Here is a 13,265-nt window from a genome sequence, read left to right on the forward strand (position 1 = left end):
CATTCACTGAGCTTTAAAAGAGGTAAAACAAGAGTTGTTCTCATTGGGTCATCCTTGTCACTATTTCCCCACATTCCACACTGCTCAGGAAGCTTAGATTTTGTGTGTGCAGTTTGTGTAGACTCCGTGCCTTCCTGCTCATTATTTAGATACAATTTAAGTCAATTTAAGACACGAACAGGGCAAATAAGCAGAAGATAAAGGAAAGTTCCCTGGCCATTACTAATGTTCCAAACTATTTTGGAAAGAAAACAGATATCAGAGGCATTTTACACAATGTTTGTGGGCACACTCACAAAAGATTAAATTGGCTTAAATCCTAGTAGTTGGTCTCAACTGCGTGCCCTCTGTATGTCAATACGTGCATGCCCTCCACTTTTGTACTATTGTCTCTTTTAAAAAAAACCAAAACTGTCCACTATTAATGAATTGTGTGTATGTGTGTGGAACCACTCATCTCCCTTCCATTACTGTAACTTTTGCTTAACTGCAATGTGCTTAACACAATGCGCACACAATAACAACTTTTTTAAAAAAAATAAAAATCCAGTTAGTGAAATAAGTCCAAGAAAGATTGCTGCTCCAAAACTGGGTGAATCAACAATCACCAACTTGAGTCCAAATACTTGGATTTCATCCTTCCGTTATGATGACTACAACAACTACTGTCCGAATTCAGTACTGGCACTAATCCCTAGTAATTACAGTAATCAATGAGTTTATACTTCGGATTAATGCTGATGTCCTAGAACTGGCACAGAAGATGGATGTGTCATTTTGGTTTGGTCAAAATCGCAGCATCAAACCTGAAATGGGGCTGAAGAGTTAGAAAATGTAGAGGGCTCTGGACCCATTTACATGGAAGTAAGCTCCACTGATTTCAATGAGACTTATTTCCAAGTTAATGATTTAGGACTGCAGCCAGACTGGTAAACGTCTAATCTCTGCCCCTACACAATTACGTGGTTGAGTCCCATTGATTCCAGTGCTGCTGACTTCTACCGTAAGGGAGCTTACCGCGGCCTGAAACCTCAATAGCTCAAGGAGGGGTGGGGGCAGGTAAAGAGAGTTTTGCAGGGCATCCTTCTTTCTCTCCCCCCCCCCACCTCTTTCTTTTACGCATGACTTTGAAAGCTACAAGCTCTAGGATTGGAACCTCCTGAACTCCATCCTAGTCAAAACAAACAAATCTTCAGTAGCTACATTTTTAAAATTTATTTATATTTTTTTAATGGGGGGGGCGGAGGAGGAAAAGGAGGGGAGTATTTACACCTACGCCATTAAGCTTTCCGCACCTGATTCCTCTACTAGTTGGGTCACACACAATGCTCTCTGCCCAAGAAGGTGGTGGCGGCGACCACTGTGGGCAGCGGGCAGCACAGGGCACGGTTGGCCCTGAGGGATCCGGCGGAGATCTACTTACTGTGAAACAAGCTGCGCCCATGGATCATGTCTGTTCCTTACACAAGGGGCTTCGCTCTCCACTAATTCCATTTAGAGACGAGAGGGCTTCCTGCGGTGGGAAGAGGAGAGAGACCCGAGCAGCAGCCTGAAGCCCACGCGCGCTTCGCGCTGAACCCAAGTGGATCAGCGCCCCCGTCTCTCCAGCTCTTTCTCTCCTTTCCCCTCTCACCGTCGTCTGGCGATGATCAGCCCCCCATCTCCATCCCCTGGCTCCGGAGCGGCCAGCATCGGATCCTAGCAGCAGCAGCAGCAGGAGCAGCAGCAACCACCACAGGGAGTCTGCATAACTGGCCGAGAAGGGCAAGGCGGGGAAGGGAGAGCAAGAGCCCTCGACGCACAAGCTCCACTTCCAGAGATCGCAGTCCACCACCGGCAGGAGCCACTAGGCTCGAGAAAGTGAAGTGGGGGGGGGGGGAGGGTTCGTCTCCTCTCCTCCTTTCCAGGCTCCCCCCCTTTAATCACCAGTTTCATACAACACCAAAAGCAGCCCCAAGTATTTCCTGGAGAATTTCGAGGCCAACCTTTCCCGGCCCTGGAGGTTCTTTTGATGCATCGAAGGGGGGGTGAGCGATGGGTCCGTCATCAGTTCCTCGATCTCGCTTCTCGGACGGGCAAGGTGGTGGGAGAGACACCCAAAGAGGGGAGAGGCTAGAGCTGAGGGGAAGGCAGCAAAAGGGGGTAGAGGGTGGAGGGGGGTGGAGGAAGAAAGAGTCACCCAAGGAGGGGCTTAAGGATCTCTGCGCGCCATTCAGTTACAGCCGAAGTCTTTCCAAACCGGCCAAGTCCATTTTGCCTCCCTTGCGACACAGGATCAAGCCGGAGCGGAGGGTTGGAAGAAGCCCATCGCTCAGCAGCAGCAGGGCAGGAAGAGAGGAAGAAGGAAAGGAAAGCCGGCCCGGGGGGGGGGTGTCCTCTTCAACAGTCCAGGACAATAATCTGGGTGTGTGTTTCCCCCCCCTAGAGATCCTCCTAAGTGGCGAAGGGCGAAGAGAAACCAGGAGAGTCGCGGAGATTAAAAAGAAAAGATTAAAAAGAAAAAAGAGGGGCCGCCTCCTCTCTGGTCGCCTTTTAACTTGTGCCTTGCTCTTCACCACCACCTCCTCCTGCTGCTTCCCCCTTTGCCAATTTAAACCAGGAATCTTCCTGCGAGCCGCAGTCCCTCCATTTGCAAGCGCGCAGGATGCTGTCCGGGGGTGAGGATGGCTGGGGGATGTGTGGGTGGGTGGAAGCTGCAATAAAAGTTTCGCTGTGGATCCTCTGGCGGCTGATCGCACGCTTGCCTCTTCCCCTCACTCCAGAGATAGGCGAGGAAGGGGGGGAGGGGTCCTCTCTCCTACCCGCTTAGGTAGGCGCCTTTCTCCTCCGCCGCCGCCTCTTCCCCATCAAGGCAGCACCATCCCAAAGACGGCGAGCGCGCTCCGGCAGCAGCAGGAGGAGATGCTGGTCAAGGGTGAGAAATGATTCGGCGAGGAAAAGGGGGCATCTAGAGACCTAGTGCGGGAGCTGGAAGGGGACAGAGATGCCCTCCCCCCCCCCCCCGGCAGGGCCCAACTTCCTTCTTTCTGGCTCCTGCCAGCGGCTCCCACAGCTGCTGCCAAGGGCAAAGTCCGCAGTACCAGCTTCTTTCACACACAAGGATTTCCCAGCCGGCAGACGACGCCGCCGCCGCTGCTTCCTTCTCGATCTCCCTCTCCCACTGGCAAAGGCATCCACCCAGGAAGAAGAGGGAGGCGGGAGAAGAGAGAGGTGACTGAAAATAAAATCGTTTGATAGTTAAGGAGCAGAAGGGAGGGGGAACCATGCACCCCCTTTCGACCTCCTCCTCCTCCTCCGGCTGCTGCAGCTCCTCCTCCTCCAACACCTGCTGCTTCCAAAGCTGATGCAGAGAAGGGGAAGAGTCTCTCTTCTGTTCTAGATGCCACTAAGAGAGGATGGGGGTCCTAAGCGCAGGAGACAACCTGCAAAGCAAGCCCTGTTTGAGCGCGGGAGGGATGGACTTGAGGCAAACAAACCAGGGGGCCTTTCCAAGCCCTCTTTCCCCTCCCGTAAATGCTTCCGACTGCACTTCTGGTTGCAAAGGGCTCCGCGGCTCTTGAAACCTAAATCTTCCTGCTGAAGTAGTAAGCGCTGCGGATTTCCATGGGCGCTTACGCCCAAGTAGGGGGATCTCAGCCGAAATCGGGCAGCTTGCTTTGGAAGAGGACTTGATGCCAAGAAAGACCCAGGTTCAGATGACTGCTTTTTCTTTTTAATTTAAACTGGTTCCCAACTGGTGTCAGTTTCCCAAAACAACATGGATTTCTTGCAAGCGACTTTTCTGAGCAAAAAGAACGGGTGTCTGCTACTCCAAGAAGCCCAAGGAGTGGTGTGTTGTCCCTCGAGAACAGAAAGGGGGTTCTCAGCTGGGAGAAAGAGACAGTCGGCTGCAAAATATAGAGATCCTTTCCCTTGTCCCTTGCGCCATTGAAAAGACGTCGATTTGGACAGTCACATCTCATGCATGCTTTGACTCAAAAGTCAGACTCCAAAGCCCGATCCATAATAACCAGTAGCCTTGAAAGAAGACGGGACAGCGGCCCCATCCACTCTAAACGTTCCTGATATTATAGACACGTATATTCAGAAGCCCCTGTTAACTTATATGCATGCTAGGATTGCACCGTGCAGGTGCACTCGGAAATAAGTTCCACTGGGTTCAATTATGGGGCTTACTTCCACTCAAAGGTAGCAGCCAAAATCGGATGTCACTTCCGTTAGACAGTTGTATATACATAAAGAAGTCGAGAAGTGTTAAAATAATAATAATGGTGCTCACTCCAGAGTACATTGAGATCCGGCTTGCTTTTGTTTTCCCCCATACACGTTCCAAGTACCAGGTGGACTCATCCCATATGTAGCCATGAGCCATACACTTACAAGCCGCAGAGATTTAAGGATCCACGCTGTCAGCAATAAAGTTCCTGGTACATGAGGACTGTGAAGTCATCTTGGCAGATGGTATCATTTTTCCTTCCTTTTCCTTCCTGAATTAGAGGTCTCAAGCCGACTCTGCAGCAAATGTCTCCTTCCACGATACTTTCTTTTCTTTTTTGATCGCGTTCAGTTGCCTCCTGTGGTTTGCCGTATTAATCTTATAGCTATCAATTAAACCTTAATCTTTCGCCCCCCACCCCCAAATTTAGGGTATGCCTGAGTGACAGTTCACTCATTCCGGAAGATCAACTGTCTCCCCCCACAGTTGTGCAGCGTCTCTCTCTCCTCCCCAACCGCTTCAGCAGCCCCCGCAAAAGACACAAGCAACAACACGGATCAAGCAGAGGAGCCAGAAGGCTCAGGCTGTAGCAAACGCTGTGGAGCGGGGAGGGAAAGGGATTGACAACACCTTCTGCAGGGCAATGCAGACAATCTATGGCTAAGTTTCAAGTTATAGTTTGCTTACAAAAGATTAGTTTTTTCTTTTTTAAAAAAAGTAGAAAGGAAAACAGCTGAATAGGCTGTTCTGAAGGTAAATGTGCTGCGTTGCCTTTTCTAACAGCAAGAAATCCACACAGCCTCCTCTTGCCAGATGGATGCTGTACATTGAGAAAGGGGAGGGATGTGTAGATGCACAGTGCAGTGTTATCTGGGGTGGCTGGTTGTGTATGGCGTGCCATCTGGTGCACCAAAAAAGTAATAGAGGGCTACTGTGTGTGGTCCAGGAGCTGTAGCATTAGGCCTGGAAGGCAAGGTTTCAAATCCCTGCTCAAGTGGCCTTGAAACAAGTCATTTTCTTTCACGCGACCTCAGTTTTGTGGGATGTGATACATAGGTAGCAGTCAAATACAACATTCCTTGTTTTCCTAGTGTGGACATGAAAGGGGATGTTTGGTCCAGCCAGTCAGAACTTCCTGTTTCCTCCTGGACTGGGACATACTTCCTCTTGCATGTGACTAGACGTGGGCGTGACATTACCTGCGCAGGTAACAAAAGCACAAGGCATGCAGCATCCTCCCTCTCTTTTTGACTTCCTCACTTCGTTGGAGTGGCTCTTTTTAGCTAGAGATGCCCTGTCGGCTTTCAGCCGACAAAGAGACTATCTCCATATGGGATAGACTCACATGTATATCTGTCACTAAGTCTGTCTTCAGGGATCCAATTGTGAACTGATGATGCTGTGAGTAAACTTCTTTTATACACTTTAAAGAAGATTGTGGCATGATGATTCTTTTAAGAGGGAAATAAGGGATCTTACCAGGAATTTATATTGAGAAGCTTAAAAAAGCTTGCAACCAGCTACCCACTGTGTGTTTAAAAGGGGAATGTTAAAACTCTGCTAAGTTATAGAACTTCCTGGCGCAAGTTAGGAAGGATATTAATAAATAATATATCCTCTCCTGCCTCCCTAAACATTCCCACAAGTTTCCCATCTGTAAAAGGGAAATTGTGTTCACATGCTCAGTTGATTTCTTTATTAATCTGTAAGGTGTGTTTCCAACTTGCTGAAATGGATGTGAGCATTTCAGGTCGCAAACATACTAGCCCAATCCAGTTCAGTAAATGGTCAAAAGTACTTAAATATGGTTTGATTCTGCCCATTAAGTTCAGCTACATATGGAGATGCCAGCATGCCATAAATCGAAGACCTAATTGATAACTGAGAAACTTCTTTCACATTTAGATCCAATTACAGGGTGATTATAATTACACAAGACCAAGTGTATTATAGTCAACTTCCACACTGTTGCATCGCCCAATATTCTTCTTAGCACCGTAACTTTCTGTCAGCAGATTAAGATTCTTGGATAACTCAGGTAAGAACCATACTGATATTAGTGCTGTTTCCTGTTCTCAATTTCACTTACAGTCACCCTAAAGAATGTTACTGTGGTTACTGTGGAGAACAGAGAGAAGACAATTTCCTGTAGAGAAAATATAAACTTAACAAGAAGTGTCTGCTAGAATAGCAGTCTACCTGGAGCTAGAAAAAATATGAAAAGGGCAGTCAAAATCATCAGGAGGCTGGAGCTATGAGAAAAGGTTACAATATTCAGGCCATTTTGTTTAGGGAAAAGGTGAATATGTAGAGTTTGGAGAAAGTGAATAAAGCTTTTCTTCTATCATAATATTAGAACCTGGGCTATCCAATGAAACTCAATCGTGGGAGAATTAGGACATCAGAAGGATATAGTTCTTTACAGAGTGCATATTTAAAATATAGAATACCACAACTTGGTATGCTTTCAAAAGGGATTTGTTCGCTTCTTGGAGGATAATATTACCAATAGCTACTAGTCATGATGGCTATCTACTGCAACCAATATCAGAGGCAATATGCAACACCAGTGGCTAGGGATCATGAGTGCACTCATGTCCTGTTTGTGAGCGTTCAATAGTTGGCCACAGTGAGGACAAAGTGCTGAACTAGGGCTTCGCACATACACCCAATCTAATTTGGGGTCCAGTTCTGGACTTTGGAGTGACTCTGATGATCCAGGGCTCAAACTAATTTGGGGACTTTGCAATGTGGTCAGAGAGGAGGAGGAGATGCATGTGGACTATCTGCTCACTTCCTTTTCTTGCCACTGCTCCTGCTTTTGACAGCCCTGGATTGCTCCAGGTGGACCCCATTTGACCCAGGGTGATTCAAGGCTTCCTCAATCCAATCCAGCTAATCATAGGCTGACCTGAATTGGTTCAGCTTTTAGCATTCATCTGAATCCAATCCCAAACCCTATGATGAACCATATAGGTCTTTTGTCTGATCCAGCAGGACTGGTCTTAGCATTTGTAAAAGCAGAGTTGAATAGGTGTAGGATCTATACAATGCATATGTTGAAAGTATAAAATGCATATAGCCTGATCCAGCAGGCCAAAAGCAAAAAATATTTGGATTGCCATTACAAAAAAAGGCTGTAAGCTGGTCAAGAGGAATATCAAAATCAATATACAAAGCAGCATTTCTCATGTTCTACTTGCAAAAATGTCCATACAGTATTGACAAAAATGCAACAGGTGAATTTGCTTATGACAACTCATTCTACCAGATCATGTGAAGGCAAAAACAAAAAAGACTGCAAAATGCTTAGCAACTTAAAAGTGCTTTGAAAAGCTTGACACTCCCAAATTGAAAGACTTTTTGAGAGAAAACATCAGTGTGCATAACAGGAAAATTGTGGAAATGGACAAGGAGAAGGGATTGAAAGTGTGGAATCCCTAGAAAATGCAATACATTGAACAATGTATTACCATCTTACGGAAAGCAATGCATTCAGAAATGAGGGATTCTGTAAGTAGTGCAAAACAGTATATTAGCATTATCTTTTAATGAAATGTCTCTGGTGGAAGGGGGGACACATTTTATAAAATTAAGCAGTACAAAAATGAACAATTTCATGGTGAATAAATTTTTGCGAATGCTCAGTGACATATGTTTTATGAATGCTGTCTCTACCAAATAAATACATGTGTGCTTTCTAGCCCTTTAGCTAAAGTGTCCTTAACCAAGTCTCTCTCATCTGAATGCTGCTAAGGCGCCAAAAAGAGTCGCTGTCCGGCACCTGCTACCATACCAGTCCAATGTATTTAAATAGCCAAACCTTTTTTCTTTGTGTGGGAAGTGATTTTCCCTTCTGTGAAGATAAAACAAGCCATGATTTGTTTTTGTTTTGAAACATAGGCCATCTCAATTATGCTGGAACAATATGAGCATAAGCCAGGCCAGCCATCTTTCCAAAGGAGCAGACCTCTGTCCCTTTTTAAGATCTCTGAGGAAGCTGGAAGTGGCACAGCTGCCACCTCTCCCGTCACAGTTTGACAATGATGGGAAAAACAGCACCTGGCAACATTTAGTGGCTATAATTCTCCCCCCCCCCCCCATCGCTGCAATGCTACAAGGACCAAAAATACATTTGTAGGACTGTCTTCTTCAGGGATTAGCTCTGGCCCTTTAATAGTACTTAATAAAATAGTTACATAAGCATTTTTATACAACCAAAATGTAGCTCCACAACTGTAAAACAAACCAAAAGAAATCGCAACTGTGAGAGCCTGAAGGATAGAAGAAACTGAACCTTCATGCTCAGTAATGATGGTTGTACATTGGCCATATCTGTATGAACAAATCTCAGCTTAATAAAATGGGATATACAAGAGCTTTGCACACCTGCCCACAGCTCCTTTATTCTTGCTTGTTTGCATGAGCAAACAAGCCAGGAAGATGCAGCTCATTATAGCTTCCTGTTACATCTTGATACCAACAGCAAATTATGGTTAATGGCTGTCAAACTAGCCAGGATCTGGAAGCCAGCTTTCAATCATTGTTTAGTATTGGGGATTGTTGGGAAGCTGTTAACCATAGTTTCCTGGTTTGGCCAGAATGGGAAACTATGGTTAACTGTGGCTCTTGGCTTGTTTTACACAAAGTGACAAGTGAACTGTAAGCCATGGGTCTGGGTTTGATACTTGTGTGTATCTCAGCTAATTCAAAATTTGATTGTGTCAATGTGCCCAGTATGTTCTGGGCACGTAGTACGAAGACAAAAGAATAATCTTGTGTATACGGAAATGCACAGGGCTGATGTGGGTTCCCACAGCATTTAAGAGCATGGCTCCATTGACAGCTAAAGGCAGCCATGGTTTGTATAAGAATGCCACTATTTTGATTAACCTTTCTCCTGTGCCTTTAACAGTACTATCAGTTATTTTAATTTATTGCATTTCCATCTTCCAAGATGGTCTACATAGATCTCCTCCTTTTATCCACATAACAACAATCTTGTAAGAAAGGTGAGTCTAAGAGACTGAGTGGCCCAAGGTCATCCACTGAGTTTTATGGCTGATAAGGGATATGATCTCTGGACCTAGTCCAATCATTCTGACACACCTCTAATAACCAGGGCTTTTTTTTTTCCCAGCCAGAGCTCCCATGAGCACTTTTCAGGTGGGCACCATTTCCATTCTAAAAGAACAAGGAAAAGTTTGTGGTGAACTCCAGCACCTCTTTTTCTAGAAAAATAGTACTGCTAATAACTACACCACACGCTCTGTTATCTGGCACACAGAAATTAAGCAGCTGTAGCTTTTCCTGGTGTTGAAATAAACGGTAGGAAAAGGCTCACCTGCTAATTGTATATCAGATTTCTGTTGCAGGCACATAAGCAGAGCCAGTTTCAAAAGGTTCCCATCCCAGTATGCTGAAATACATAGGAATGCAGCTAAAAATAGATGTGGCACCTGTTTCCCTGCCTTTTGATGTACACCTCTTTGTGGTGGACAGCAGCATGCTCAAAACTGCCACAAAGATGATCTCTCTCATTTAAGACACATCATGTTGGTATGAATCATGGAACTGCTTGAGACTTTCAATGGGAAAGCCAGACCAATAGATCATCAGCAAAACATTGTGGAGTTGTGAGGAAATGTACAATTAACATTCTTCGTTAAATTTAAGAGTATCGGTTTAGAACAGAACACTTTTGTTGCTGATGGACACACAATTTGTCTGCTATTGTTGTTTTAAGGATCATCCCAGGTTCAGTATAATGACTGGACTCATCAGTTACAAGTAAGTAAGTTTATACTACAATGGACCCTGTTATCTAGTCAGAGCACTGTGTTCCTTTTTTTTTTTTTTTTTTTTTTTTAGCTCCAGGATATTCAAGCTTCAAACTCTTTAAAGTGCTTAAATAGACAAAGGTACTTCCAAAACAGAATGAAGACAGGAAACAGTTTAAATAGTCTTGCAGCTATTAAAGCCTCAAGATGTGTCACCAACTCTACAAAGACCACTATATAGACATGCCCTACAACAAAACATGTAGTTCCTGAATCAGTATCTACAGACACATTCTTCCATTTTCTCCCAAAACAGATGGATGCCAACCAACCAAGAGGCTTGACAATCTTCACTGCTATCTGAGGATGTGGAGAACTCCTCTTGCCACCAACTAATTTAGGGCAGGGAGGGAAGGGACTTCAGTTTTTGCCTTTATGTTGGATCAGAAGCAGCTGGTACTGACTGGCTGATACAATTGCCAATGGACCAGAAAAAGGCAGACTGTTCTTCTTCTCTACCTTTAGCAATAGCTACAGAACTCAGCAGATGAGGCTTTTTATTGCACAGATGGAGATAAATGTTATCTCATCCTGCTGTATGAATCAAGTGGCTGAAGAGGTATGGGAGCAGAGCTGATCACGTGGCCGCCAACCCTAATATTCTTCTGCTGTTTCAAAACCAATTTTAATTTTTAAATAGATATGCCACCTTTCCACAGAGTGGTGTGAAAAGCAGCTAGCAGCAAATAAAATACAACATAAAAACAATCCTATAACGATAAAGTACAATGTATATAACAATAAAGGAAAACATTAGTAAAAAGAAGCAGCAGAATATAAAACCTTTCAGTCTGAGTTCCAAAGTCCTGTTTAAATAAAAAGCTTTTTACTTGACACTAGAAGATTGCTAGAGAGGAGGCTATACAGACCTCTCCAGGAAGAGACTACCAGAAATGGGCAAATGCATGTCACTGAAAAATACATTGATAGGAGAGAGAGAAAGGTCTTTCACCCCCCCAAAAAATTAAACCTGGGCAGGTTATTTTCTTTCTTCTTTCTGATCTTACCTTATATATTCTTAGATGAAGATCTGAGGTTAAACGCCTTAAGTCAGCATGAGACCTTTTTAATGGGAAATGGAGAAAAATAATTGCCCGTTTTATTTCCACTCTCACCACATTGTGGCCAACTGGTTTTCTGTATTGGCAGATAAGGCCCAATGAGATACCCAAGTCATCTGACCATTGACATTGGCCCCATTTGTGATTCTGAGTATAAGAAGGAAAGGATGAGGATATGGAATGCCCCAAGAAAAGAAACAAAGCAAAGGCATGGTCAGCTTTCACAATAGCAGATCCAACAGCGCCATGCTCTAAAGCAGCTGCAGGGAACCAATGGAGTCCAGCAACATCCTCAGGCCTGACCCCCATCAGCCCCCAGCTAGCATAACCAATGGTTCGGATGAGGGGAGTTCTAGCCCAGGAACATCCAGAGGGTCACAGGCTCCTCATCCTTTCTTTAAAGAGTGGATTGTCTGAAAACAAACTAAAATTAAAAGCATAACATTTATGCTTTGTTGAAAATAAATAGAAAAATTGCTGTGAACATACACAGAAAGAAATGGAGCAACAAAGCGGCAAATTATGTTAAGTGGTGATAAACACCAGGAAGTATGGCCTGCAAGAAACATTGAAATAAATCCCACCTCAGTGAGAGGGAGGATGCTGTTTTTCAGCTCAGCTCCCCATCTGTGAAAAAATAGTGGCCTACCTTCCAAAGAATGCTGAAGCTACAGAAGTGATAAAAATAAAGAAGCAATCAATCTAAGATGAGAACGATGCTGAGGAGTGAAAGGATCTTTTATCAACTTGTCCCAACTGCTCTTAGTGAGCTACAAAGAAAAACAAAATACAGGAACACCAGGCAGGACAAAGACCATTTTAATTCTCAAAACAGTCTAGACAGTGCTGTTTTTCTAGGAAAAAAAGGTGCTGAAACTCACCTGAGCACTTTCCTTGTTCTCTTATACTGGCAGTGGCCCCCACCTGAGAGGTGCTGGAACTGAGTTCCGGTGATTTCTGGCTGAAAAAAAACATTGAGTCTAGAAAATGTGGTATGCCATCATCAAGCACACATAATCTCTCAAGAGGAATCCAACCAGGGTTTGGATATATAAAGCTGTATCCAAAAGCCAGTAATAGATTGAGGGAATTGGTCATTAGGAAGCAATTCCAACTGTCCATGACCTACAGGGATCCCCAGTTGACAAAGCATCATGGTGAGTTCAGTGGGAGACCTTGGGGTCTCAAATTTCAGCAGCGCCCTGTCCAACACAAAAATTCAGTACCACCCCATGTCTCACCTTCCATTCTACATCATAGCTGCGGCACCCTCTGTGGCTCCCTTGCGGCTCCATGCCCAGTATGACCAAACCAGTTGAGTTCCCATAAATCTACCTCTGGCAGCAGGACAAGGAGAGCAACTCTTTTCCTTGACCTAAAGAAAAACCAAACTCTCACTAAATTAATTTATGAAGACAATTCTGCAGGTAGAATGTCAGCAAGAGCATGGGGGCTTTCCAGTGCTTTAGGGGAAAGACACTTATGTTATCTGTTCCCCTATCTCCTACATATCAGACCCCCAAACATTTTTTATATAACTCAAAGCCCTTTAGGAAAAAGTGGCTTATTTCAGGAATATTTGAACTGCTTGATTTTGAGATACAGTAGTACCTTGGGTTACATACGCTTCAGGTTACAGACGCTTCAGGTTACAGACTCCGCTAACCCAGAAATAGTACCTCGGGTTAAGAACTTTGCTTCAGGATGAGAACAGAAATCGTGCTCTGGCAGCGCGGCGGCAGCGGGAGGCCCCATTAGCTAAAGTGGTGATACAGGTTAAGAACAGTTTCAGGTTAAGAACAGACCTCTGGAACGAATTAAGTACTTAACCCGAGGTACCACTGTACTGAGCTGTGCATGCTATTCAGCATTGTATATATTATTTAAGATTTCAAATATTAGTAGGTGTTGAAATGCTGAACATTATTGTTAATGAGTTTTTGTAAACTACGTACAGAGTTGTTTAGTTTGTCTCTCTGTATTCCTTGGATGTGGTATTATGCCTGAGACCGTCACATGCTATTTGAATCAAGATGACAGACTGAACAGATCTGGACATATCCAAAGATCTCCTCTCCCAATTTGGCACAACAGTTCATGAAATGGAGCACTGGGTTTTTGTTTTTGTTTTGATACCATTTGGACACC

General features: G+C 44.4%; 1 protein-coding gene across 3 annotated transcripts in view; it reads right to left on the bottom strand.

Annotated features, from left to right (window-relative positions):
* NETO1 (neuropilin and tolloid like 1) overlaps window positions 1-4,552 on the bottom strand; it is a 102,669-nt gene extending 98,117 nt beyond the window's left edge. Inside the window, exon 1 of one of the 3 annotated variants that reach the window (XR_013988766.1) lies at window positions 1,424-4,548. Coding sequence is in view for 2 of the 3 variants with exons in the window: in XM_081014211.1 (XP_080870337.1) it covers window positions 1,424-1,451 (28 nt within the window). In the remaining variant the exon portion in view is untranslated. Of the gene's footprint in view, window positions 1-1,423 lie in introns of all 3 variants that reach the window. The other 2 variants (XM_081014211.1, XM_081014212.1) reach the window with 2 other exon arrangements.
* Window positions 4,553-13,265: the final 8,713 nt, after the last annotated feature.

Source organism: Podarcis pityusensis (genome assembly GCF_964106645.2).
Source record: "Podarcis pityusensis genome assembly, chromosome: 7".
NCBI classification, from domain to species: Eukaryota; Metazoa; Chordata; class Lepidosauria; order Squamata; family Lacertidae; genus Podarcis; species Podarcis pityusensis.